The sequence below is a fragment of the Botryllus schlosseri genome, chromosome 9, assembly GCF_051294905.1.
Source record: "Botryllus schlosseri isolate E-star chromosome 9, Bs_hap1, whole genome shotgun sequence".
Taxonomy (NCBI): domain Eukaryota; kingdom Metazoa; phylum Chordata; class Ascidiacea; order Stolidobranchia; family Styelidae; genus Botryllus; species Botryllus schlosseri.
Window position 1 is genome coordinate 24495385 of NC_137244.1, and position 26353 is coordinate 24521737.

Below are 26353 nucleotides of genomic sequence, written 5' to 3' on the forward strand. Positions count from 1 at the left end.
TAACCATAATTGTTGATAGCCTAATATGATAGACTTTTTTAAAACATTCATGAGAAATCAGATACAAATGTTTGTTATTCTTCATTTGGGACCACAGCCAGATAAGTGTACTATAGACATATTCTTGCCAATGAAATTGAAACTTCCTGGGATCGTGTTCAGTTGTAACCAACCATTTGTACCTGGCCAAACGATCACCGGCAAAGCGTCATGGACAATAGAGAGGACCCTGACAATCAGAAGTACGTATATATAGTATAAAATGGTCGTGGAGGTGGCCGTGACCTCAATGTAATATTTTTAGATGATACACGAACTCCTGTTGGAACAAACTATGTTGGCGTATTTTATCAAAGTCGACTCTCGAGGCATAAGAAATATACGCCAACCTAGTTACTTCCAACAGAAGGATTTCGTGTAGCATCAGAAAATAATACATTGAGCTTAAGCGATCTCTCCGCATCTATTATTCAAAATTTCATGCCAGTGATGTAATATTTGATGATACGATTGTTGATATAATATACAATATTCTATTGAATTCATTAATAGTTGCTGACGATTACCCCTGACGATTGTGAGCCCCAAATATCAGGGTTTATTTCAATATGAATAACACTAGGCAATTGTACTTTGCGGAGTACTCAAATATATTTTGCCGATATGCACTATACTTAGCCAAGTGGTTATGTTTTTAAGAATACTTGAACAGCTTGTCGGCAAAACTGGCCTACTTGGTTTTAACGTTCTAGATTTTGAAAGTTTGAAAATATTTTTGTGATAAGTAGGGCGATGTCTACATCACAATTTTTCATCATGCGCTTCTTGATATAAGAACTAAGAACCACGCAATGCCCACGCAGTCTTGCTTCAGTAAGGATTTTGCGGTACGTTGAGCAATGAGTGTAACACCATGTCAACCTATTTGTTTAATTTGAATGTTTATGCTTCACAATCAACAGACAATGGGCCGTCTATAACGGTAGGGCTATAAAGTTGGCTAGAAGCTGTAAAATTCCAAATGATAAGTTCATCGACAGTGCAAAATCTGTGATACAAAGGATGCGAAATACAGGTTGCAAAAATATTTTGACTTTGTGAACAATTTTGACATTTTTTGACCTAACGCTACAATTTTGACAAAATTTTGGCTTTTTTTGACATGTCAAAAAAATCGCCCTAGTGATAAGTTTGCTTAACTTCTATGAGTGAAATCGTCCCAGTATAGCAGAATATATATTTTCCGGAGATCCAAATAGTACTGTAATTATTATTGGTTAATTAATATAAGTCTTAATCATAAAGTCACTGTTTTTTTCATTTGATTATTCTTTTCTTCAGCCATTCAGCTTGTGATCTCAGGAAAATGTGAAGTGAAATGGACTGTAGGCTCTGGAAATCGCGCAAAACATTACAAAGCAAAAGAAGTCTATTTCAACCATGAAATATTGCTCTATGGTGAACGTAAGATGATTCTGCACATAAGCCTCCTTGAAAAGAGTCAAGTTGTCGTGAATGGAGCTTTACTATAGCACCCATTGCCATACTAATAAATGTGACGAATAGGCTATTCATGAGAGTTCATGGGTATTAGCTTAAATATCGGAATATGGATAAATCGCAACTTACGCTCTCGATAAATTGTATCAAATTAAAAATTGAGATTCACTCAAGTTTGTTCAATAAGACCAGTAGGTTTATCGTGATTGTTAATATATACATAGTTCTCTTGATACAATGAACTATGCATATAAACAGGCAGTGTTATTTTTGGCATTTTACACATTTTAATGTTGGCAATTTTCGCATCTGGATGAATTCATGTTTATAGACTCGAAATAACCATGTAAAACGCTTCAGTTTGGTCTCTCTTATGAAACGGAAGTGACAAAACATGCAGTATCCACACTCTGCCATCGAACAACAAGATTTAAATCCAAATTGAAAACGATGTTGGTTACCAAATTTACCCGAAACATAACCAAGTGCTTCTGCAATATCTGCATATGAACATGCAGACAGTTTTCAGTTGCAAATTAAAGGGGAATGAAATTTGTTTTCTGCACATTGAGCTAAATGCAGCCTGGGACGCGCATGGCGGCTACATGATTTAACAAAATGCATAAACTGAGCAAGTGAGCATTGACAACAGGAAAATGCCTAGTAATTGAGCTGAATTTAAAAATTAGGGCCCTGTATCACACATTCCGAAATATGCTGATTACTATACTCATAGGCGCCGAGTTACGGGGTGACACAATTATGGGGTGGCGGCCACCACAAAATGCTTAAACGCCCGCCGTCTGCGCTGTCAATTAGCGAGTCCGTGAAATCGCGTAAACGCCAACTACACGCGCGCGAATAATTGAATACGCAGCTTCGTCGGCGACGACGAACTATTACTTAAAACGCCTCAATAATTTGTACTCCGTGATTAGCAATCATAGTTAATCGAAGCGACCTCGTTTACGACGTCGATTTCGACAGCGCGCGCTGAGAAACACCATCTCCTATCTCGACCAGATGAGCGAATTCGCGTTTAGAGGTCGACCGATTATCGGCTTGGCCGATTATCGGCGCCGATATTTGGAAATTTCTCGAATATCGGTATCGGCCAATCTTGGCCGATATCGCGACCGATATTTTATATATAACTACAATCTACCTTTTCTGAACTGATCTGCAATTCTGTATCATGTTTTGATTTTCGGGTTATCCCAAATTTCAACGAATGTTCACAATTAAGCAAAAGTCTTTTCGATTTCAGTTTTCTCGTTTGTGGTTCACCTTTCTGTGGCATGAACAAGTGCCACCTTGCCTAATATATAATATTTTTGGCGAAATAGTTCTCTGCTCCTTCCATATTAATATCGGCCTATGATATCGGTTATCGGCCTTGTGAGCGTCGAAATATCGGTATCGGTATCGGCCTGTAAAAATCAATATCGGTCGACCTCTATTCGCGTTCTACTTGTCTCAATTAAAATGTATTTGCTCGCATATTCGTTTACAAAATATTTCTTGAGGTAGTTTCGTGATAGTCTTTTTAATTGAAAGGCGAAATAGGACAGTGTGTTTGTGTATGCCTGCGAATTTAAAGTCATTCCTGCGCAAAGTACGCATATTCATTACTCTAATAAGGTTTGGCTACGTTTTATCGGGAAATACAGCAATGCATCTCAAGCGTCGTTATAATGAGCAAACAATTGTCGCGATGTCAGACTCGGAACCCATTGTGCTGTACGCAAGTTGAGGAATTACTGATTAGATGCGCGCTTTCTCGTTTGCTATCATATGCAGGCTACTAATTCTTGTCTGCTTTATACACTCGTATTCCCTCGATGTCACTTGTCAGTGTTTGATTTGTTATTAAAACTGCCCATTGTGCAGTGCACGGCGTTGAATTACGTTGATAAGTATTGATGCAACAAGAGATTCTCGTGGCGCAAATTCTGAATTTATTCGATTAGTGTGAGCGGGAACCTTCTATGTTACAATAAACCTCAACTTGAATCTACGCAATTGTCACGAACAGACTCGAACGGACATAATTGATTAGCGCTAATACTAAAACATCAGAATATGTGTGTTAAGGCCGAGTTATCAAAAGATACGACAGGCCTGAATCACCTGAAATCGGTGCCATAACAGAACAGATTCCACAGCAGACTTCAATCGTATTAATTTGTGAAATTGTTCGTCGTCACCGAGGTTGCGGATCCAATTGTTCGCGCGCGCATGTTGGTGAATTGAATTGTGGATATTGGAGCGAGATCAAGGAATCGCTAATTAACCGCTGGAGTCGCTGGCAAGCTTACGCTTGATGCTAACTTGGTAAATTTGAAACAATTTCAAACTCCTCCCTTTTTATTCAAACCCCTCCTTTTTGTCATCTGGCCACCCCATGTAAAAATTAAAGTCGGCGCATATGACTATACCTTTGGGTGCAGAGATCATCTATACTTCCTAATCACTTAATTTCATCTACTCTCCATAATCGTCGGATATCATCTATTTCCTAATCGCTAAATTGATCAATCCACAGAGTGGTCGTAAATTCAAATTTAATCACTGGACTTTTTGGCCGTTTCATTCACCTTTCATGGACCACTTTGATAGCAGTCTGCGGACCCCCGAAGGATTCAAGGTCCCTAATTTGACAATTCTGCTTTACACACTTGTTTTGTCGCTTCATACTAACTCCTGTCAATTCTTGTTGACATTTTTATCAAAAACTTTAATAAAAATTTATATTTTCAAAAAGCCTTATTTTTGGCTTATTCAAAATTTTATTTTAGGCAGTTTTGGCATCTGGTTCTGGAAATGCCAAAAATAACACGGCCTGCATATAAATGAATAAGTTATTTTGTCGCATTTACGATGCATTTTGTGTATCCTGTGAAATTACATCAATTGCACATCCATTTCGCTTTGGTTTATAGCACGGGCGGGCTACATGCGGCCCGCGGACAGTTTTCCGTCTTATGATAATACGGCCCGCGGCTACAGTCTGCCGAGATTCCCCCTAATTGCTTACTACGTCAAATCTTAGTGACTGTATGTTATTATATACAATAATACATGTATGCCAGAGGTCTCAAACACGCGGGCCCCGAGAATATTTTGTGCGGCCCGCGAAGGCATTTGGGAATTTCAAGTATTCGACAATATATTCAAGTGTCATATAACTTGAAATTCACTCTTAAACTACAACAAAAACCTGAAATTTAAACAAACTTCACCATCACATCACCTCTAAAATCTATCACGCGGTCGAAGATCGGTATTATGTCACATTTCCGGTTCATGATGATAAAACATGACCCGTTGATGACTCGTGACTGAAAATTTTATTTTGTGCGACCTTTCTTCAAATTACTCGATTTTGGATTGTCTGGGTAAACTGAAAATGACTCGAGTTGAGTCGTGTCAAACGTTACAATCAGAGTAGGACTTGCGCCTCGGATAGTGACTTGGAAATCCTTCGGACGCAACAATCTATGAAACTGTCATGGGGAAGCAATATATCAAAAGTCTGTAGCTTGCGTTGCCTGGGGTCTGTAGTTATCTGGCCTACATGGAAGCCATTGGCATTCTGTAACCCCGTGACGTGTATTTGGTTACGTCCTGGGTGTTGTTTGTTCTCTTTATCCATGTTATTATCGGTGGCGAGTAAAGTAGTGGTACGCTCCACAGCTGTACCACCAATGGATTCATCGGTGATTGGTCATTTCTATTCCAGGGGTTAGTTGTAGCCCCTTCCTGGTACGAAGCACCACATCAGGGGGTACGAGATGCATTGTGGAAATAGGCCTATATGTTGTGGAATATTTTCGGGGCGAATTTATGCAATTGGGAAATATTCGTCGTGCTACGCGCGATTTTACGTGAATAGGCTTTCCGATTTCTATATAGGTACCATCAGCGGTGTCTTATAAAAAGCCACGAAGTGGGCCGTGCTACAAGTGGGTAAATACGGAATTTTCGACCTGATGTAAGATGGCCAATGTAGTCGAAACACGATCAATATGAAAAACAAACAAACAAATCATCAGAAATTGTGTTGAAAATGGACAGGGGGCACGGGAGCTCTTATTGAAAGCATACGCGGTACGATCGCTAAAAGGTTAAGAAACGATGCTGCTACTATGGCACAATAATGATTATATTTAAATTGTTATTGATCTGTTCCAATGTTAACCGGAGATTACTGGGATATTATACATTGAATCCCCATATAATTGATCCTGCGGCCCGCGAAGTCATCAAAATTAGGAAATTGGCCCGCGAACACATTTGAGTTTGAGACCTCTGATGTATGCGCAGTGCGCACTGCGCAGCGTGCGAGAGTGGAGCTTACGCGTAAGTTCGTCGAAACTGGAAGAGTTGCATTATCGGCATTTACGATGTACTCAACCCTAATATAGTTTGTGGTAATCATGGTGTTTGTCGACTACAATGGTCATTTACACCAGGCTGATATTCCTTGTTTTTGATTCCGTAGCCAGGTCGCGGGCCACTTTTCAAATGTCGTAGAAGCCGCGATCTGCATGAATTCAATATCGAGATAAAATAGGCCACACAGTTGAACAACGACGCTATCACGTCACCTATTCAGCCCTAATGAATTGATATCTTGGTACATTGGGGTACTGATATGGGCTTATCGAACGCCTTGAAATCTTAATTAGTGATTGCTGCGTGTGTTGATTGATCAGAGAGAAGCAGACATGGCGCCTGGCGGCGCCTGTATGGCAATGCTGTTCTCAAATTCAGATTGTCTTCGTCATTATCGGCGAGAAATGGCTTTGAAGTGACATTGATGTCGGTAAATACATTCATTAAATGCGATTTACAACTTGTGTATGTGGATAAATGGGCAAATAATGCATCGATTCAGCAATCCGGTCCGCCAAGTACATAATTTTCCTATATCCGGCCCGCCAGCTGGAGAAGTTGCCCGCCCCTGGTTTATGGCGTATCAAACCTTGTTGCAGTATGTCTAACGTATTTTATGATCAAGGTCAATTATACAGTAGTGACATTGTCAGCCGAGTCCGGCTACAAACTTTCACCGGAATGAATGAATGAATGAATGAATGACTGACTGAATGAATGAATGAATGAATGAATGAATGAATGAATGAATGAATGAATGAATGAATGAATGAATGAATGAATGAATGAATGAATGAATGAATGAATGAATGAATGAATGAATGACTATCCAACGCTTTCCTGTGATCAAAGGTTTGACCAGATATTGAGTTTGTTGTTCGCAATGTAACTCACAGACACAACATAGACAATAGTTTTGACTATCCCATGATAAAGTAGATAAAGCAGCCATATTTTTCATTTGACCATGATATGGTTCTTATGTTACGGATATAATTGGGTTTAGCCACATTTCTATAGACCTGCGAGGGATGGTGTGAACCTCTGAAAGGTTCAGGTTCGTGTGAACGCGAGCCTATTTGACCCGAACGTGAACCTCATGACGTCACGTGACGTGATCCAACCATACAGTTCAGGGAAGTGATAGCGTATATTTATGTACACGATAGGCTACCTAGCGACGACTCGGGCCACATAATGCCACAACCTGAAGTACATATTGATGTTTTAAACGTCTTCAAATGTATCAAATGGAGCAATAAAATGATATAATAGTCCCTAAAAATCAATACCTTCCATCGCTTTGCCAACAATTTTGCAAGGGAATAGCCTATATATATAAGCTTACGCCTTAACGGTCTAGGCCAGGCCGGGCAACGGCAACGTATTCGGCGTCCGAGTATTGATATGTTGATATTGAGCAGAGTGTGAAACGGGGTTCTATACTTGCTACCGATAATACCCATTAACAAGTTATACAGAAGTAGCCAATACCGAAATCGCACTGATTTGGATTTTTATGATACAATAAACATATGAAATCAAGATTGACCCCGTACGTCTGCTAGATTTTTTACATCAGCAACGATATCAATTTCATTGATAGGTTGAATAAGCATCATTCGCTGACTATATACCTACATATGATATATTTCGCTCTTGGTGTTGTGCGATTGCGGGTCAAGCTGACAGCAGAGAGTCACTAAATATTTACAAACGGAAAGCTGAATATTTCGAGCAAACTTTTGTAAGAAAGCAAGTAAAATTTGGTGTTGATTTTTATGCTGCCAGCACCATGCACAGAGTGGTGCGAAGTTGAAACGCAAATAATTTCAACCAAAGAAGTTATAATGACGTGAAAAATGGTAATCTATGAAAAAGATTCACAGTGCAGAACCTACCAAGGTTCGTTTGTGAACGTGAACCTCCAAATTTCTTAGGTTCACTCACAGAACGCGAACGTGAACCTCACGTTCACACCATCCCTACAGTGCAAACCATAATAGAGCCAATCTGTATATTGTTTAGGGCCGGGCAAAATCAAGTACGTGAGATATTCGATTCTAAATCGACAATCGTGTATTAAAGCTTCGAGTCAATTCGAGTATCACTTATTAGCATGTCAAAATAGTATGAATAATTGGAAAAGTTCAAATATGTATGTTTTATGCTGCCATAAAGAATGTCGGCTACTGGTAGTTCCACATCACAATACACAATTATGCTATTTGGTATCTTCTCGACCATACAGATTTCATTGAACTATAAAGGCTGTATGAGTGTAGGTTGATCACAACTTCGCACATAAGTTATTTCCACTAATGTGCGTAGCTTTGAACTATACGTGTTTTGTATGCTGCGGTGCGAGCAATCAGGTTTACGGCCATCCACAGCGAAAAGCAGTATTGCAATTATAATTCTCGATGATTTTCAGTATCTTGGTAGCAAAGTAGAATCATTTCAGTACTCTCGACTAGGGCTGGGCACAAAGATTCGATTACTCGAATCTGAATCAAGTAATTATTTTAATGATTCGAGTCGAGTAGCAAAATACGATTTTTTCGAGTAGTGAAATTATACGCTCCTTGCCACTTGAAGATACTTTATCGACGAGAATCATGGTTACGATACTATTTTCCACTGCAGAAGCCTTGAAACATTGATTGGCCGTATCGCAGCATACGAAAAATAGTACAACGCTACAAACGTTACTGGAAATAACACATTTCCGAAGTTATTATCCTCCCACAACATTATCACAAAGTGAAATGAAATTGGTAGGGTCGAAATAATACCAAAGTATCTTTAATGTGATGGATAACGGACTGTTCATTCGTTGTGATGGCATAAAATTAACATATTTGAACCTTGACATCTTATGTACTGTTGTTACGTCATAATGAGTGATACTCAAATACTCGACTCGAAGCATAATACGTGAATCAGAATCGAATCACTCAGGTACTCGGTTTTGCCCAGCCCTACTCTCGACTCAAATCATTAGAATTCATACTCGATTCAGATTCGAGCACTCGAATCATTATGCCCAGCCCTAATATTATGGTTCTAGAAACTTCAATAACCGGAAGAGTTGCATCAAAATACCAGCAGACTCATTTTCTTCAAGGTAGTTCATATTATTAAGATACAGTACCTGTGTTTCAGCGACCGGAGAGTCATCAGTTTCACCCGGAAGCTATTCTGTTCCTTTTACCTATACTCTGCCTTATAATATACCACCAACGTATCAGGGTAGGTATTGTTTCTTGTTTAGTTCAAATTTGTGTGGTATTTGCATAGCGATGTGTTACAGGAATGCACGGCAATGTCAAGTATGATGTTAGCCTGATTTTAATGAAGCCTGGGATCTTTGGCAAAAAATCCTACACCATTCCATTCGTAGTTTTCAATCGCTATCTCTCCTCTGATGTACAGCAGGTAACTCGCATTTTCTTGTAGATTTGTTGCCTTGGCCGATTATTTAAAAAAAAATACAGCGGCCACTCAGATTGACTGCCGAGACTGACAAGTACGGTTGTTGGGGTGGCAAGAAGGGAACTTTCAAATTTGATATCAACGCAGACTACACTGCTTATTCTCCTGGTCAAGTTGTTTACATCAATGGATATGCCATAAGTGAAAGGTATTGACGTTGTAGATGCATAAACGACTTTTTGTTAAAAGTAGTTAACAAGTAGCCTACCCGTCTAATGCATGATCATCACTCTATTTATCAAGCTTACCATCCAATGCAGAATAGCAGTTACTGGACTGCTGATTTCTGTTGTACATTGATATTTTGTCGCCGCCAGCCTTGCGAGTTGCTTTGTATGACTTTGAAGAATTTTAAGAATTGATGTTTGCATCAAGGATTAGAATGGTACAATATAAGTCCCGCATGTTGAAAAGTAGGCTACTTGATTGCTACATTCCAGTTAACATAGGAACTAAAACATTACGACTGGGTACTTGGTAGCACTTCGTAGCTATAGTGGTGGTTCTTAACCAGGGTTCACACTAACCCCATAGGGGCTCTGCGGGAGATAGCGTAGTGCAGTGGTTCTTAACCTTGCCCCCAGCGCCCCCCAGGGGGCGCTGGCGACTTTGAAGGGGGGCGAAAGCGCTCAGGGGGCGATATGGGGGGCGCTGGGCTCAGGGGGGCGGTATGGGGGGCGCTGGAGAAAAATGACTTCGCAGTAGATCATGTGGTGATAGGACATATCCTTAATTAGTATTCAGGGCAAATTAACACCGAAAACTTCGTTACATATAGCCTTCAAAATACATATAGGTTTAATTGTCCATGGGCGCCTAAATGACTGACACCGAATGTTCCTGTCTTGGCAATCTGAACCCCAGAAGACGAATTCCATCTGGCAGGGAAAAATTATATGTCAGTGAAGAAATACCAATCTGAAATCGTGTGCGTCTTTTAGTTTAGTACGATTGGGCGACAGGGATATTCCTGTTGGGCGATATCCCCGTTGAGCGATTCTATATTTTTTGATATTGCAGACAGGGGGTCACGAAATAACATCATGCTACGAAGTCATACCAACGGGTTCGCCCGCCCGAATATGTTTAATTATTAGTAACGGGCCCTACAGTTTCCAAGAAACCTCACAATGTTCGCTTTAAGCTTTGATGAGTCTGCGCACACTCAACAACTCACTGCGCTGACCCTTGGACAACAGTGCGTAACGACTAAAAAAAGGTAATAACTTCGGATTTGTTCTGCGCAACGTAGATTTTCTGTGCGCAGAGACCGTGTCAGCACTGCGCACGTGCGCAGCTTAGAGGGTACATTGCACCTCACTCAGCTCTACCGGTAAATGTGTTTACGTGGGCAGAGAGAGGATAAAATTGATCTCAATTTACATGCTATTCCCGATGATATTGACCAATTTAATCATTAATTAGTGAAATTTTTCGCGCCTCGCGCGACTAGCCGAGGATAGCTGCCTCAGTGAATGGACACCCAATGTAGATACCTACTAGGCTATCAGCAAATAGCGGACAGCCTAATGGGGGTCTGGGAGTGAAGTCCCCCGGAAGTTTGGTTTATCATCCGATGGGGGCCCTGGACCAACGTTTTTTGTTTGGAGGGGGGGCTGACGAAGTGCTGTTACGGCCCTGGTAACGAATAATTGTACCTGCGGTTTAATTATTAATTACGTGCCCTTTATTTTCCTATACAACAGCTCACTTAGTGCTACTGGTAAATCTGATTACGTGGGCTGAGAGGATAAAACGTTTATAGCGACTTATATATGTAATGACCACCTTTCCATTAATGCATTATAGAAAATTTTGGTACCTAGGGCGACCAGGCCACACAAACTTTGCTGACCATCAAAATCACGATATGGGGTTCGTGGGGGCGAAGCCCTCAGAGGTTCAGTTTATCACGCTATGGGTGCGCAAGGCAATCGTTTTTAGGGGGTTGACGAAGTGCTATTACGGCCTACGGCCCTCCCTCTTACTCATTGTCTTTATTACATTCCTTACAATATGAAGTTGGGGGGGGGGCGCTGGAGCACGATAATTTTTGAAAGGGGGGCGCTGGAAGAAAAAAGGTTAAGAACCACTGGCGTAGTGGTAACGATAAGCACCCGTAAATCTGACGGACCTTGTTCGACTCCCGTCGGAGGTTTATCTGGGCTGGACGAAAGAAAGCACTCACAAGGAATAGAAAGAGCTAGTAGAAAGGGCCGCGGCTGCAAAAAAGGTCAACATCGAAAATAACTGTGATATCGGGCACTCTAGGCCGAGGTTCATGTTAGAGAAAAGCATCGCTACTGATGCGTGACGCTCGACATCCTCCTATCTGTTCATGTCATCGCGTTGTGTCTTATCGCATTGTAAATTGTACTTGTTCAGATGAAAAATATAACCCAACGATATTAATATTATTATTATCCGGGATTCAACGTAAATCAAGACACACATGCAGCAGGGCTCGCTGACGTGTTGTAAATATTCATTACAACCTTTCTGTTTTGTTAGAAAATCATGTTTTAACGTTTTTTCTCTTCACTGTTGTTGATGCACGTGTCATTTTCTGCATCAGAATTCCATAATAATGCAGTAAGGTGGTAGATTTTCTATTTTTGTTACTCGACAAAATTTGGGATTCGTCAATTGCGTGCATAATAGGGTTAAGGTTCCCAGGACCGTAACTGCCGCACCCCAAACCCCCCAATTGGGGGGGGGCGAGCTCGAAGGGGGCCCAAAATTATTTCGTGAATTAGCATAAATTATAGAGTATTTTTTTAAAAATTCAAGCAACTTTATCAAAAATTTTTCGCGCTGCGCGCGATTTCACGTTGCCAAGTATCTTGAATATTGTGTACTCTTCCCACAAGAAAAAATACCCAAGATTTATATAAATGGGCATATCAGCGTTGGCCATTACCTCGCCACGACGCACCAAGACATAAAGGCCATGTAACATGCGACTGCAAGAAGTGTGCCAGAACGATCGGCAGCGAGAAAACCTTAGCCGAAAAGGACTGCCCTCATGCTGACCGAAAACTTCGTTATATATACAAAATACATGGGGGTTTAATAGTCCATAGGCGCCTAAATGACTGGCACCTAAATGTTCCTGTCTTGGCAATCTGAACCTCACAAGACAAATACCACCCCGCAGGGAAAAATAATATGCCAGTGAAGAAATACCAATTTGAAATCGTGTGATCTTTTAGTTTAGTACGTTTGGGCGATTGTATATTTTTGATATAGCAGACAGGAGGTCACGAAATGACATTATGTAACGAAGTCATACCAACGGGTCCACCTGCCCGAAGATGTTTAATTATTATTTACGGGCTCTACATTTTCCAAGACAACACCTGACTCAACTCTACCGGTAAATCTGACTACGTGAGCAACTGAGCATAGAGGACAAGAAATTGATAGCAATATATATTCCCGATCTTATTGACCGATTTTATCATGAATTATCGAAAATTTTCGCGATTAGCGCTGGCCTACTAAGCAGTACATCTATAATTTCGTGGCAAAAGGGAACAACGTGGTGGCGGCCTGACGGGTCGGTTTGTCACCCTATGGGAGCCCAAGACTCCAGTTTTTTGAGGCCTGACGAAGTGCTGTTTCGTTCCTACCAACGGGTATATAATACACTCAGAGATGTTTGTTTATTATTTAGGGGTCCTATACCCTTTCAAACACACCTCACTCTGCTCTACCGGTAAATCTGATTACGTGAGCAGAGAAAGGATAAAAATTGATAGCAATATATATGCAATTCCCGATCATATTGCCCGATTCAGTCATGAATAATAGAAATTTCCCGCGCTTCGTGCGTTTAGGTGATAAAAACTGACTCACTAAACGGAGACCCAATATAGATGATGAGCAGCGGTAAACAACGTACAACCTGAGGGGGGTCTGGGGGGCCAAGCCCCCCAGAAGTTAGGTTTATCACCCTATGGGGGGGCCAGGACCAACGTTTGGGGGGGGGCTGACGAAGTGCTGTTACGGCCCTGAAGGTTCCCCTGGTTAGTAAAGGTTAATGACCACAGGGCTAGAGTTGGTATTGAAAATGAAATATTATTTCGTCATATTTTGCAGCTTCATTACCGGCATTCCTAACAGAGACGAGCGGATTTGAAATTTCTATGTCCTAATCCAATCCAAATCCAAAGTTTCAAATCCTAATCCAAGTCCTAATCCAGAAATTTTGTATATTCAAGTTCAAGTTTTTTCATAAAATTTCATCACTTCAAAACATCACAAGACAGCAATACAATGAATGATAGGAAGATGCCGAAACGACTAGGAGTAGTCTTAAGATCAGACACCCACCATTCCAATCCTAACCCTGATCCTAACCCGATCTAAACTTGGAATTCCTCTTAAAAAGCCCACATCTTATGCCCAGTGGTGGCTTTTGGGGTAGGCGAGGTAGGCGGTCGCCTAGGGCCCCCCCTGGTTGATTTACGCGCTTTCGAGGGCCCCCCCTCCTCGGTTTACGCGCTTTTTCCAACTATTTCTCCGGTTTACGCGCTTTTTTTCAAGTATTACCATTTTCTGAATAACCGCGGAATCCTTGTATCCATAAAAAATATGGTATTGTACCGTAAAGACAGGTCAATCATCAAATCTCATTTTTTAGTAATCGTTTTACGAATAACCACAAAAATCCATGCGCCAATTTAGAATATGGTACCGTAAGCAGTAGTCGATCATTAAATTTTTGCGCTAGTTGCAAGAGCTCACTTTGATTTGATGATCTCTATCTATTTTTCCATTAGCTAAAGGGCCCCCCCTCCTACATTTACGCAAATGCTATCATTTTGCAATAACTGAAAATACATGTACCCATGTAGAATGTAATACCGCGCACAGAAGTCAATCATTAAATTACTGCACCTGCTAAAAGCTTACTTTGATTTTATGAGGGGGGGCCCCTTCTTCATTTACGCGATTTTTGGTTATCATTTTACGAATAACCGTGAAAATACATGTGCCTATGTAGCATATGGTACCGTAAACAGTAGTCGATCATTGAATTTCTGCATCCACTTAAAGAGCTTACTTAGATTTTATGAGCCCCCCTACATTTATGCGAATTTTAGTTATCATTTTGCGAATAACCGTGAAAATGTATGTACCGATGTAGAATATGGTACCGTAAACCGTCGGTCATTAAATTTCTGCACCTGCTAATAGAGCTTACTTTGATTTTATGAGCCCCCCCTCCATTTATGCCAATTTTAGTTTATCATTTTGCGAATAACCGTGAAAATACATGTAGGCCTACCCATGTAGAATATTGTCTTGTAAACGGTGTTCGATAATTGAATTTCTGTGCTTGTTAAAAGAGCCTACTTCGATTTTATGTTAATGAGGTCATATTGTAACATGGAATGAATTATTATTGAGTATATATTTCCTAGTGGCAGCAGTGTATATTTCAGTGCATCAAAATTTTCCACTATAAGTTTGTGAGATTCTACTTGCTAGCTCTTGATGCCAGCTTTCATATGATACCGTATGTTAATTGATAATGAACCGTGTCCACACTGAGCCTGAATATCCAAAATATCAAAGGAAATAGTCATTTGAAAGCCAATGAAAGCATAGGCTATTAAAGCCTATATATTGTTGTTTACTGAGCCATTCTCTTGACTCAACATATAAGTTGTGAATTGGGCCTTTTCTGAATGGAAATCCATTCTCAGGGTTGTCATGATGGTAAATTTGTTCATTTCTTGTCTGCGGATTAGCAGCGTATTTTCAAAGCTTTACCATGCTCAATGTGCACCCGTTACAGTCAGTCAGAAAGTGTTTATGGTATTGTCAGAAAGTGTTTTTTTTTATCACAGGTGGATGTCTTTTAATTGGTGGTGTACTATAGATAGATATGCAATACATCTTGCATGCAGGAAAGTTTCTAGCGGCCTGATGCCTGATATTTTATGCCTCAAAAATCTATGTCGATACTTGAAAGGTTTGTATGGCTATCATTGAGAAAGGTGTACGAATGGCTACATATATTCAATTTGTTGCGAGGTTGATAATTTAATGTGATGTCACAGAAAAAGACCAAAATGTGACCAAACAATTAGCAATGGAATCAATTTCAGCACGGCAGAGGAAAGAATTAAATGATCACAAGGCAAGTTTTTGCGGGTAACCCTAAAAGGAGGGAACGCGGAAACTGCGGAAAACGCGGAACTCGCGGAAATGGCCCCTAAAACGCGGAAACTGCGGAAAAAGCGGGAAACCTCGATTCCTAAAGCGCTGAAACAAGAGGAAAACGCGGAACGCGGAACAGTCGGTCATTGACCTTTATAGATCACACAGTACGCACTAAAACGAGGAAACAGCGGAAAAGGCGGAACGCGGGATAGTCATCATCATCATCATTGGTTTATTAGCAATTTTATCATTTCAATACACCACAAAAATGCGATACAATGAAAGAAAGGAAGATGTCGAAGCGACTAGGTTGTCTATGGAATCTGACACCCACCTTGGCCTAGGCGATGTAAAGAGGAGGCATGCACACTGAATGAAGGTAAAGGAGATAGTATAGAAAAAGAATGCGACAAGAAATAGGGCGGCATGTCATGGGAAGCGAGATCGATAGGTCAGTCGTGGTCCGGTAATCTTGAGGATGTACTGTATCGGTCATTGACATTTGTAGATCTCATAGAGGAACTCTAAAGTCTAAAACGACGAAACTGCGGGACACCAATTTTAGATTAGGGTTAGGGGAGGTGGGATATTAGGGTTAGGGGAGGTGGGATATTAGGGTTAGGGGAGGTGGGATATTAGGGTTAGGGGAGGTGGGATATTAGGGTTAGGGGTTAGCTTAGGATTAGGGTTAGGTTAGGGTTATGATTAGGGTTAGGTTAGGTTAGGGTTAGGGGAGGTGGAATATTATGGTTAGGGGAGGTGGGATATTAGGGTTAGTGGGATATTAGGGTTGGAGAGAGGGGGATGTTAGGGTTGGGGAGAGGGGTGATATTAGGGTTGGAGAAGAGGGTTAGGGACATGATATCCAACCCTAACATCCCCCTCTTCCTCAACCCTAATATCCCGCCAACCCTAATATCACCCTCTCCCTCAACCCTAATATCCCACCTCCCCTAACCCTAATCTAAAATTGGTGTCCCACAGTTTCGTCGTTTTAAACTTTAGAGTTCCTCTATGAGATCTACAAATGTCAATGACCGACTATCCCGCGTTCCGCCTTTTCCGCTTTTTCCTCGTTTTAGAGCCTACTTTGTGATCTATAGAGGTCAATGACCGACTGTTCCGCGTTCCGCGTTTTCCTCTTGTTTCAGCGCTTTAGGAATCAAGGTTTCCCGCATTTTCCGCAGTTTCCGCGTTTTAGGGGCCATTTCCGCGAGTTCCGCGTTTTCCGCAGTTTCCGCGTTCCCTCCTTTTAGGGTTACCCAGTTTTTGCAACTTTTTTTTACAGCTTCTGCAGCTTCCTAAATACTCGGAAGTTATGTAGTATGGTGTTTTAAGCTGTTTGGAGGAATCTTATATTTCGACTTTTCTTCATTTTTTCAAGCAACTTTTTGCAGCTTTTCGATTTTTCATGCAACTCACTTTTTACTGGAAATATTTGGTACTTTATGTAAATAGATCGCTTGATTATCATCACGGTCGTTTAAATTTGAGGTCATTTCTCAGTTGACATACATTCAGGCTAGACCGCCGTAAATTATATTAGCCTACTACTGGGTCAATTTTTTCAGGCTATTGATTTTGTTGAAGGCGCCAACACTGAGTTTTGCGACAGTGCCTTGGATACGCATCGATTCGAGTATCTCATACCTTAATAATGTCAAGAAACTTATCCATAAATGTACTTTTTTAGTGTAACTTTAGTGAAAAATAAATGAAAAATAAATGCAACTTTTTACTTCAACTTTTATGAAAAATATGTGCAACTTTCCATGGATTTGACTGCAACCAAAATTTGCCCTAAGATTCATCATTGGTTTTATTAGCAATTCAGATCAGATCAGGTGTTGCATAAGACAATTTGACCATTACACTTTTGAAATGAGCTACCAGTTCAATATAAATGTGACTCGGTAAACAGCATATTTAGTAAGGCGCACTCGTCAGTTGACAACCGTACCTTTCATTAGCTACGATGAGTTTGGTATCACTCAGTTATATGTTATGTTGTAATTGGTAGCATCAGTATCTCCTAATTACTGCAGTCAAGTATCTGTTACAATGCCGCGAGTACATGCTAATTGTAAGTCAAGATCTCAGAAAAGGAAGTGGTTCAGATTTGGAAAGAAAGTGACAATGCAAATTTTTAACTGCGACACAAATATTTAACCATCTATTTCAGCTCAGGAATGTTCTGCACAAATTGAGGATGATGCTGTTTTTCCACCAACTATATTGCCTTGTAGACTTGAATGATGTAACAGTGCTTTCAAATACGTATATTGTATTTGATTGTAGTGGTCTTTTGTCTATGCTAGTTGTGGCGATTTAGGTTTAATCCAACCAACCAACCAACCTTACCGACAAAAATTTTTTTTCTATAACATACAATTTTTTCATTAGTGCGTGTTGTTTCGTGTGTGTAACTGTTTATTTACAAATTGCGCTGCTGCTATAGTACCGTATGTCCGTATACTTTAAAGTTTGTTGTTGTTGTCATTGTTGATTGTTGCGTCATACTTTGCCGTTTTGCTTTTGCTTTTAAATCTATTTAAATCCCTTAGGTGTGCAGTTAACTCTTGAAGAGAGGCACCCAAAAATTATCCGAGTTCAATAAATATTATATTACAATGGATGTTCTATTGAAAGCTATATTCTTACAGATCATGGAACTAGCTCTTCACAGGTGATACCAGTACTGATGTGTTCCTGTGGTATTACTGGTGTTGTACCACATTGCCGCACATTTTGCTTTTATGCCTTATCATGCAACAAAATCTTCTTTGTAGCAAAAAGATAGGCCCAATCCAGCACCTGGCTGAAACCTTGACGTGGTGTGCTGGCTTATTACTAATGTCAGCCGACAGCTTTCTGGATTTATGTGGTATATTTGGCGTGCAGTTGCCTTGTTATACTATTATGTCATGCTACATCCCATAATTCTTCTACATAGGTGGGTCTGGACACGCACTGTAGTTCACTTGACTCACTTGTTTTCGAATATGCCAAGTCGTTTATTGTACTGTGGCATGACATTATAATTATTTTATATGCTGAAAGTTTCAGTTTCAACATGATGTACAGACAAAGCACTACCGGAACAGTGTATACGTTGTGTTGGTGTAGAACAATAAAAGGTATCGTTAAGCGCTAGTGAGGGGGGTCTGGGGGGCGTAGCCCCCCAGAAGTTGCGATAATATAGATAAGGAGGGGCCCCCCCGAAGTTTCGCCTAGGGCCCCCCCAATCGTAAGGCCACCACTGCTTATGCCTATATAATAATGTAAACAGAAATAATTAAAATGCATAGTGAGTGTCAAAGTACATGAAGTAGCTTTGGTAGGACGGTAAACCTGGTCGCCATTCGCCACAGGACATCAATCTCCCCGAAAATCGGTAAATCCAATCCTAATCTTAATCCAATACAAAAAATCTGAAATCGTAATCTGAAATCCGATAAAATTTCCAAATCCTAATCCTAATTCATGCTCTGCTTCTTAATGGTTTCATCATGAACTGCTTACAGTCCTAAAATTGGTTAAAATAACTTACAATTAATGCTGGGCACAATGATCTGAATATGAGAAGTCAAATCTCAATCGAGTATTATTGTAATGACTCGAGTCGAGTAGGGAGAGCTGATTTTTCAAATACTGAAATTACGCTCCTTTCCGCAAAGACTTGATTTATCAAATATGTTTATAGTTTTTATAGTATTTTCGCGTATGCCTGGCTGTGACTATCGATCAATCGTACCGCAGCATACTAAACACATAGTATGAAGCTACGCTCGTTAGTGGCCATGACATATCTGTGAAGATGAGCTTAACCCAGAGCATTTGCACAAAGTGCAATGAAATGGGTACGGTTGAAAGAATACCAAATAATCATTAATGTGACGTAGAACTGGCAATATATCCTTGTGAACGTATAAAAGCCACATAGATTTCGCATCGTTGGGAGGGGCCGTTCACACTTTACCTGTGTGCCTTTTGGAGTGGACTTTTATCAAAATACACCAGCCAAGGCTGTGTCAACTAAAGCAGTTCGTGTACCGTCTAAATATAGTAGGCTACGTTATGAACGCTCTCTTATTCCAAATTTCGTGGTGGTGACGTCATATTTTGTGATACGATTGTTGATATACAACAGTGGTCGGGAACCGATGGCTCTTTTGGGTAGATATGGCTCTATGACATATTTTTAATTTTGTACTTAATTTTATCGGTATTGCAGCAACTTGTTAGTAAATTTTCTTAACGGGCAGAATAATTATTCTCGAGGCAGCATAAACATGTATTCGAGAGGACAAGACAGTGGCGTATCCAGGGTTAAGGTTTCGAACCCCTTTATAAAATCCTCAAATTCAAGTTTCTGTGGCGCCAGCGACCAATATCCCTATCGAATTCGATGTAGCCTCCCCGGCATCGCGCGCTGCGTAATCTTGGATTGCACCATACGTTTGTTGATCAAAGAGAATAGCAGACATGGGGACGCCTATATGACAATCTAGTTTTTAAATACACATTGTCTCCCTCTGACGCACGTCGAGAAATGAACTGCCATGGAAGTGACATTCCGATTACAAATCCAAATTACAATCAACGCTTCGCTATCCACGTTTTTCATTGATAAGTAGCTTTCTAGTACTGCCGGAAAATGCAAGCGAGTAGTGCAACGTTTATGTTACCGCCGAATTCAGAAGTCGATTAACATTTAGATTTTAGGAATCAGTGCTACAGTTATATCAGAAAATTAGATCAATATCAATTATTATAAATTCTGAGCTATTTAAGATGAATTGCGCTATCCCAGAATGATTAGTAGCCTACCAGTTTTTCCAGAAAAAATATATACGGCGCCCCCGACTAATCCCGTGTAGTGAGTTTGAATGTGTCATGACGTTTCGATTTTTAATTGTTACGTAACAATTGATTGACATGTATGGCTCTTTGGGAGTTAAAATGGAAAATATATGACTAACATGGCTATTCAGATCAAAAAGGTTCCCGACCACTGATATACTATGTTCTTTCCAATTCTGTACTAGTTGCTGACGAATATTCTTACCCCTGGCCCTGACGAGTGTCAGTCGAAAACATTAGGATTCATTTCAATATGAATTGAATATACTATACCGGGGGTTGGAAGCTCCCCGCACGCGTGCCATTTCTGGCACGCGAGATGATTTTTGATCACACGCCCAATGATTTGACGCACACGACACCCTGTTTTGGCAAAAACTGAAGCATAAGTTTTTAAAATGTAGGGGAGAGTGGGTAGGTATGGGCCACTAAATCTTACAAAGCTATAACTTGGCCAAACTTTGTCTAATATTCCTAAATTTCGGTATAGACTATCATTAGTTATCTGGCTAACTATTACTGGCAGAATTAAGCTAAAATACCCATGTATTTGGAAGTGACATCAAATTTTGTAACAATACATCATTTTTGTAAGTAAAAAATAGGCTCCGAGGTATGGGCCGGGGGGTAGTGAGGTATGGGCCGCTGTCTGTATTGAATCAATAAATGCCATTCATATCCTGCAAACCTCAACTCTTGTCACAGTTACCAACAGTTTGTATATACTGATATAAAGCTGGGCTGGAAGTGGACAATTCATATATTTCAATTCCCGTATTGATTGAAAGCCGTAACGCATAACGAAACAAGATAACTAAAGATATCTAACATGAAAATCACTATCAAATCATGCTTCTTTCGCCTCAACTACCCCATCAAATCCAAATGTCACAGCTCTATCTCTTATTTAAGTGGGAGTGACAAACCATGATACGTATTAGAGCATATGATGACATACTGTGCCAACAAACTTTTTTCCGCGTCATGAAAGACAGTATTGGAAAACGATTTTGAAATCTTTTTCATGCGAGACTCATCCCCTGGTTTTCCATATACCTGTTTAATGTGGCTCTACCAATTTTGTACTGACGGCATTCTTCTCTCCCTCCCATGCTTTAACGTTTCATATTGCCAAGCTCAGATCTGATTCTGAAAACTGGCTTTTTATGGGTTTCATGATTTACTTTCAAGTGATTGTATATGGGAGGGATAAGACCAACACCTTCTGTATTCTAGAGATAAATATATTTAACAGGATCATTCAAATATTGATTTCAGGTATATGTTATGCTGTCCCATACCCCAGCCTATTGAGGTATGGGCCGGCCCATACCCCAACCTGCTAAAAGGCCCATACCTCAAACACTCCATCTTGGGGATTCTTACCATAATTTCAAGATCCGAGAGATTGACAAAGCATTAAAACTATACTCTATAGATAGCGTATTTCTATAGCTTTCACACCATGTATAAGTCTAATCCAAACATGCACATATGTGGACTCAAACCCAAATTCCCTATTTTCAAATAAATTTACTTTAGGCCGAAAAAATTATATATCTCTAGCTGAGTCAAAAACTCCGCTGGCCTCATGGCTGTGAGTAACATGGGTGAGTCTGGAGCCTTTTACTAACAATCACAGAGCTTGGCAACCATATGGGATGTCACAGTCACCAGATATGGCAGTGGCCCACACCTCAACAGTGGCCCATACCTACCCACTCTCCCCTACAATGCTCGCAGGCGACCCAAAATTATTTTGTAAATCAATATAAAATAGAGTCTTTTCGGGCAGATTTCATTTCTTTTGTAAAATGTTTCCGCGCTTCTCGCGATTTAGTGGATCCTGGTTTCTTGATTATAATCCCATCTAAAAATAGTACATTGTACGCTCTCTGATTCGAAATTTCATGCTGGTGAAGTTATATTTTGTAATACGATTCTTGACATTCCAATTCTCTACTAGTTGCTGACGAGTACCCCTGACGAGTGTCAGCCGAAAATGTTCGGGCTCATTTCAATATGAATATACTATTCAATTATAAATGGTAGCCTTCATATTTACCGTTGTGTCATCATAATGAGTGATGCTCGATTCGAAGGCTAATAGCCTACTCTATTTAAAATCGAATCACTCAAGCAATTGATTTTGACCGGCCCTACTTAAATCCTCGCCACACATGTGTTTGATATGAAATATACACGGGTTACTTTATTTTCAAGTCCCGAGAGAAAACCTGCAGAAGTCACGCTGGCGCTTGTATTGCAAGTAACATATTTTGGGAGAATGACGCAAGCTATGGAAACAAAATGTGTAAAGACCATAGTGACCCGGTGGAAAAATTTGGATCGAATTGGACCTCGCCTTGACTTCCAGAACCAAAGCAGTCTGGTTGTTCCCGATGTCCCGGAGTCGGACATGCGACATTGCCAATTCATCAAAGTGTATTACACGTTAGAGGTGACAGGATTTCTTCGCATTATTAAGAATTATCGGCTATGTGAGTCCTATATTCAGGTTGAAATAACAAAATCTTGTCATGGCCATGTACCTAATATAAAACAAAAGATCTCTTCTAATCATCACAGTTTCATCGGTAAAGTCATTCCAAACATGTTGATAATGCAGCAGTATTGCAAAATTTGCAATTACCGCTATAATGATTGTCTCATGTGCGGACTCGAAGCACACGGTATCCAATTGACAAGCGTGCTGATTCTTCCCGCCTTTGCAAATAGATGAGCACTGCAACACTTTTTTTTCACAATTTCAGTTCACGTTGAAACTGCCAGGAGCTTGCTCTAGTGATTTATCAAATGCCAGTCCGGTGACAATCATGAACAGTATGAGCAATCAGCAAAGTCAACACTTGCCCCCATCGGAGCCAACAGGGATGTCGATACCTCCCGCAGACCGTGGAACATAGGCTACACGTCGACAGGTTTTCGCTTATACTATTTCTACGCCTTTTATGGTATTCGGGTGGTGTTTCAGTTAGTGTTTGATTGGTCCAATAATATATCTGACCGAAAATTCTGTCATTTCCAATATGACATTCCAATCAGGTATTGGGCAACATTGATGTAAGGAGCAGCATGAAACCTCGAAAAAAAAAACTGGATTAGTCTTGCTTATGCATTGAGATTCTGTAGAATGTTTCGAAACTTGAATAAAATGGACCATCTGCATACCGGTATAACCCCACACTACAACACGTAAACCGAAGTGGGCTTGTATTTGATACTGCATGGCCTTGCAATAAATATTTCGATCAATTACAATTCCGTTGATTCCAAAGATGTGTTTAATTACAATCAATACCTATAGCAATATTACTCTGATTTCAAGTTGTAGCTCGCCATAATAGCAGTTTAAAACTCCCACTCCGGCATTTAGGTCTACTCTTTCATAACCAAAATATACGACCGTACATTATTCCGTCTGAGGACGCGGATCATTGTCTCCTGAACTCGCATTTATACCGTATCAACTGCTCGGAGACCCCTAATTGTGGAACATGCGGCACTCCAGAAACAGTAACGCATTTTATATTATATTGTTCTCGATTTGATTTTCACCGTCGATTTCTAGTTGAATCGTGCAACTATTACGGCATCATACTTTCACTTGAAAATGTTCTCACGTCTCCTCAACTGGTAACCCCGGTGGTGGAATTTGTTCTGTCGTTGCGAAATATCTGTGAAATATTGTTTACGCTAATCATCTCGTACGTGGTGCAAAAGACCTAATCGGTCATAAGCGCCACTATTCAAACATTAATAATAATAGTAATAACCAAAATATAGTAACGATTGAGAATCTGAATTCTGAGCTCAGTGATAAAAATTGTCGTTGTACTTCATAAAACTTTCTTGAATCCGAATTGTAATGTAATGTACAGTGCTAAGAATATATTATCTCTGCCTTGAATTGGCATTTCTATTCAGGTCTTGGCGATGCTACACAGGATACAGCAAGTGCTCTGCCCTCATACTTACAAGCAACGTCCAACACAGGGATATCTAGAAACTAGAAGTTCTTGATATCCCTGGTCCAACACCAGTCATTTTCAACTCATACCATAGTATAGTGCCGTATCCAGTACGCTTAACGGAGTTACAGACCAGACCTCTTATTAAGACTGGAACCAGTCTGCATTCACATATATTATTCTACTTTAAGTTTGTATATATAGTCTTCTTGCCACTCGTAGCTGCAATGTATTCTTTTCTCGTATATCACACTCGCTATTAGGATACTACTGCAACGTGAAGTGGTGAAGTAGATGTTTTATTGAAATCAGTGTCTGATTATGTCTATTTTCTTGCTGCCTTTTCTGTATACATTCACTTTTTTCGGTAACTGTACAGTAGCTAGCTGTCAATCAGCACCTTGTTTTTTTTTCGTCTGTGATGTTACGATTTCCAAGGTATTAATGGTATCCCCCAGGGCATGTCAGTGCGTTTCTTAAAGATCTTTTAGTTTAGTTCGGAGATACCAGTTGTTTCTCAAATTGTCACCCTCATAATTCATTACTGCTAGTTGATATCCTCACCGTATGCCTGCATAAACTAACGAGTTATAGACCTTAATTCACTACGTGTCAGGGTGGTGGCAACACCATGAACCACAATCCATGACTCTTATTCCAATAGTTTTTTACAACTCAACTTTACATCTCAGCATGGAAACGGACATGCTCGACAATGCAAAAAGTTGCGGCGGTGTGCTGCTATAGATTTGTCTGTCTTTGCGATGACGCTTGCATATCACGGACTATAAATGCGATTAGTGACATTTATACAGATGAGTAAAATATAGCTGACAAGAGTGTTTCAATATTTTGGTTCAATTTAACAACACAAGATGTGGCGAGATGGGCAGGATATATTTTGACGGGTAACAATGGAATTTTCCGGTACAGCCGATTGAACAGATCCGACGCCTGGATCGACCATAAATTGCCTTGGCATAACCGATTTTGAAGGTTTTACTGCATATTTTGCTGTTTTATTCATCAATCGTTTTAACACTGCGCAGCAGTTGCCCACTAAACCATCACCGCCCCATTGGCTCTAAGCGCCCCCTACCGCCCAATTTGTAGCTAGCTACTATTAAACTAGACATTATCGGCCAGGGTTAATGGGATTCATGGAATTGTTTTTTCACCACCAGTCACAAGAAGAACAATATAATGAAATAACAGCAAACAACAAACGTCAATTGTTTTAATGCGATGGCTGCATTTGCTTATTCTCCACTAGCTCAGCGGTTCTCAAACTTTTTTAGACACGTGAAAAAAATCGCGCCCCCCTTATGGTCATATCACAAAATGCAACCAGAATGCTAGCAATCCCATTGAATAATTTGACGGCATGGAAGGTTATGACAGTTGATAAGAGAATTCTAAAATATGAAATTAGGACTATACACAGAGCAAAAACAATGAATTGAAGGTAAATCGCGCGAAGCGCAAAAAAAAATTCGGTTGGCCGTAGCTTCGCGCCCCCCTTCAGATGCTTTCACGCCCCCCAGTTTGAGAACCACTGCACTAGCTGGTCGATGTGTGACATATGTTTGCTCACAGCGCATCGAAAGTCATGCATGGGCGCAACAAGTCGGTTTCGTTTCTTCGACTTGATGGTCATCACTGCAATGTTCCCTCTAAGCTGCGCACGTGCGCAAATGCGCAGTGCTGAAACGGTCTCTACGCACAGAAAATCTACGCTGCGCACAAAAAATCAGAAATGATGTTTTTTTTTATAGTTGCTGCGCACTGTTGTCCAATGGACCACGCAGGCGCGCAGATTCGTGAAAATTAAGATGGAACATTACCAGGGCCAAATAGTGTTATCACCTCACGGAAGATATTTTTTTGGTATGGCCTCGTACACGTGAGCGATACTGATATCATTTCAATAG

At 40.3% G+C, this 26353-nt stretch overlaps 1 protein-coding gene across 1 annotated transcript; it reads left to right on the forward strand.

Moving 5' to 3' along the window:
• On the forward strand, positions 1 to 25270 carry LOC145447265 (arrestin domain-containing protein 17-like). The gene is made up of 8 exons (XM_080325681.1): positions 1 to 242; positions 1342 to 1464; positions 9064 to 9150; positions 9212 to 9336; positions 9396 to 9541; positions 22654 to 22891; positions 23205 to 23372; positions 24379 to 25270. The coding sequence occupies exons 1-7, from the start codon at positions 26 to 28 to the stop codon at positions 23355 to 23357; spliced, it is 1089 nt and encodes a 362-aa protein (XP_080181807.1). The 5' UTR covers positions 1 to 25; the 3' UTR covers positions 23358 to 23372; positions 24379 to 25270.
• Positions 25271 to 26353: the final 1083 nt, after the last annotated feature.

Coding starts and splice junctions, on each gene's coding strand:
- LOC145447265 (XM_080325681.1), top strand. CDS start 26: ATGATAGACTTTTTTAAAACATTCATGAGAAATCAGATACAAATGTTT. Junction 1,465..9,063: donor AATATTGCTCTATGGTGAAC/GTAAGATGATTC, acceptor CCTGTGTTTCAG/CGACCGGAGAGTCATCAGTT. Junction 9,337..9,395: donor TCTCCTCTGATGTACAGCAG/GTAACTCGCATT, acceptor AAAAAAATACAG/CGGCCACTCAGATTGACTGC.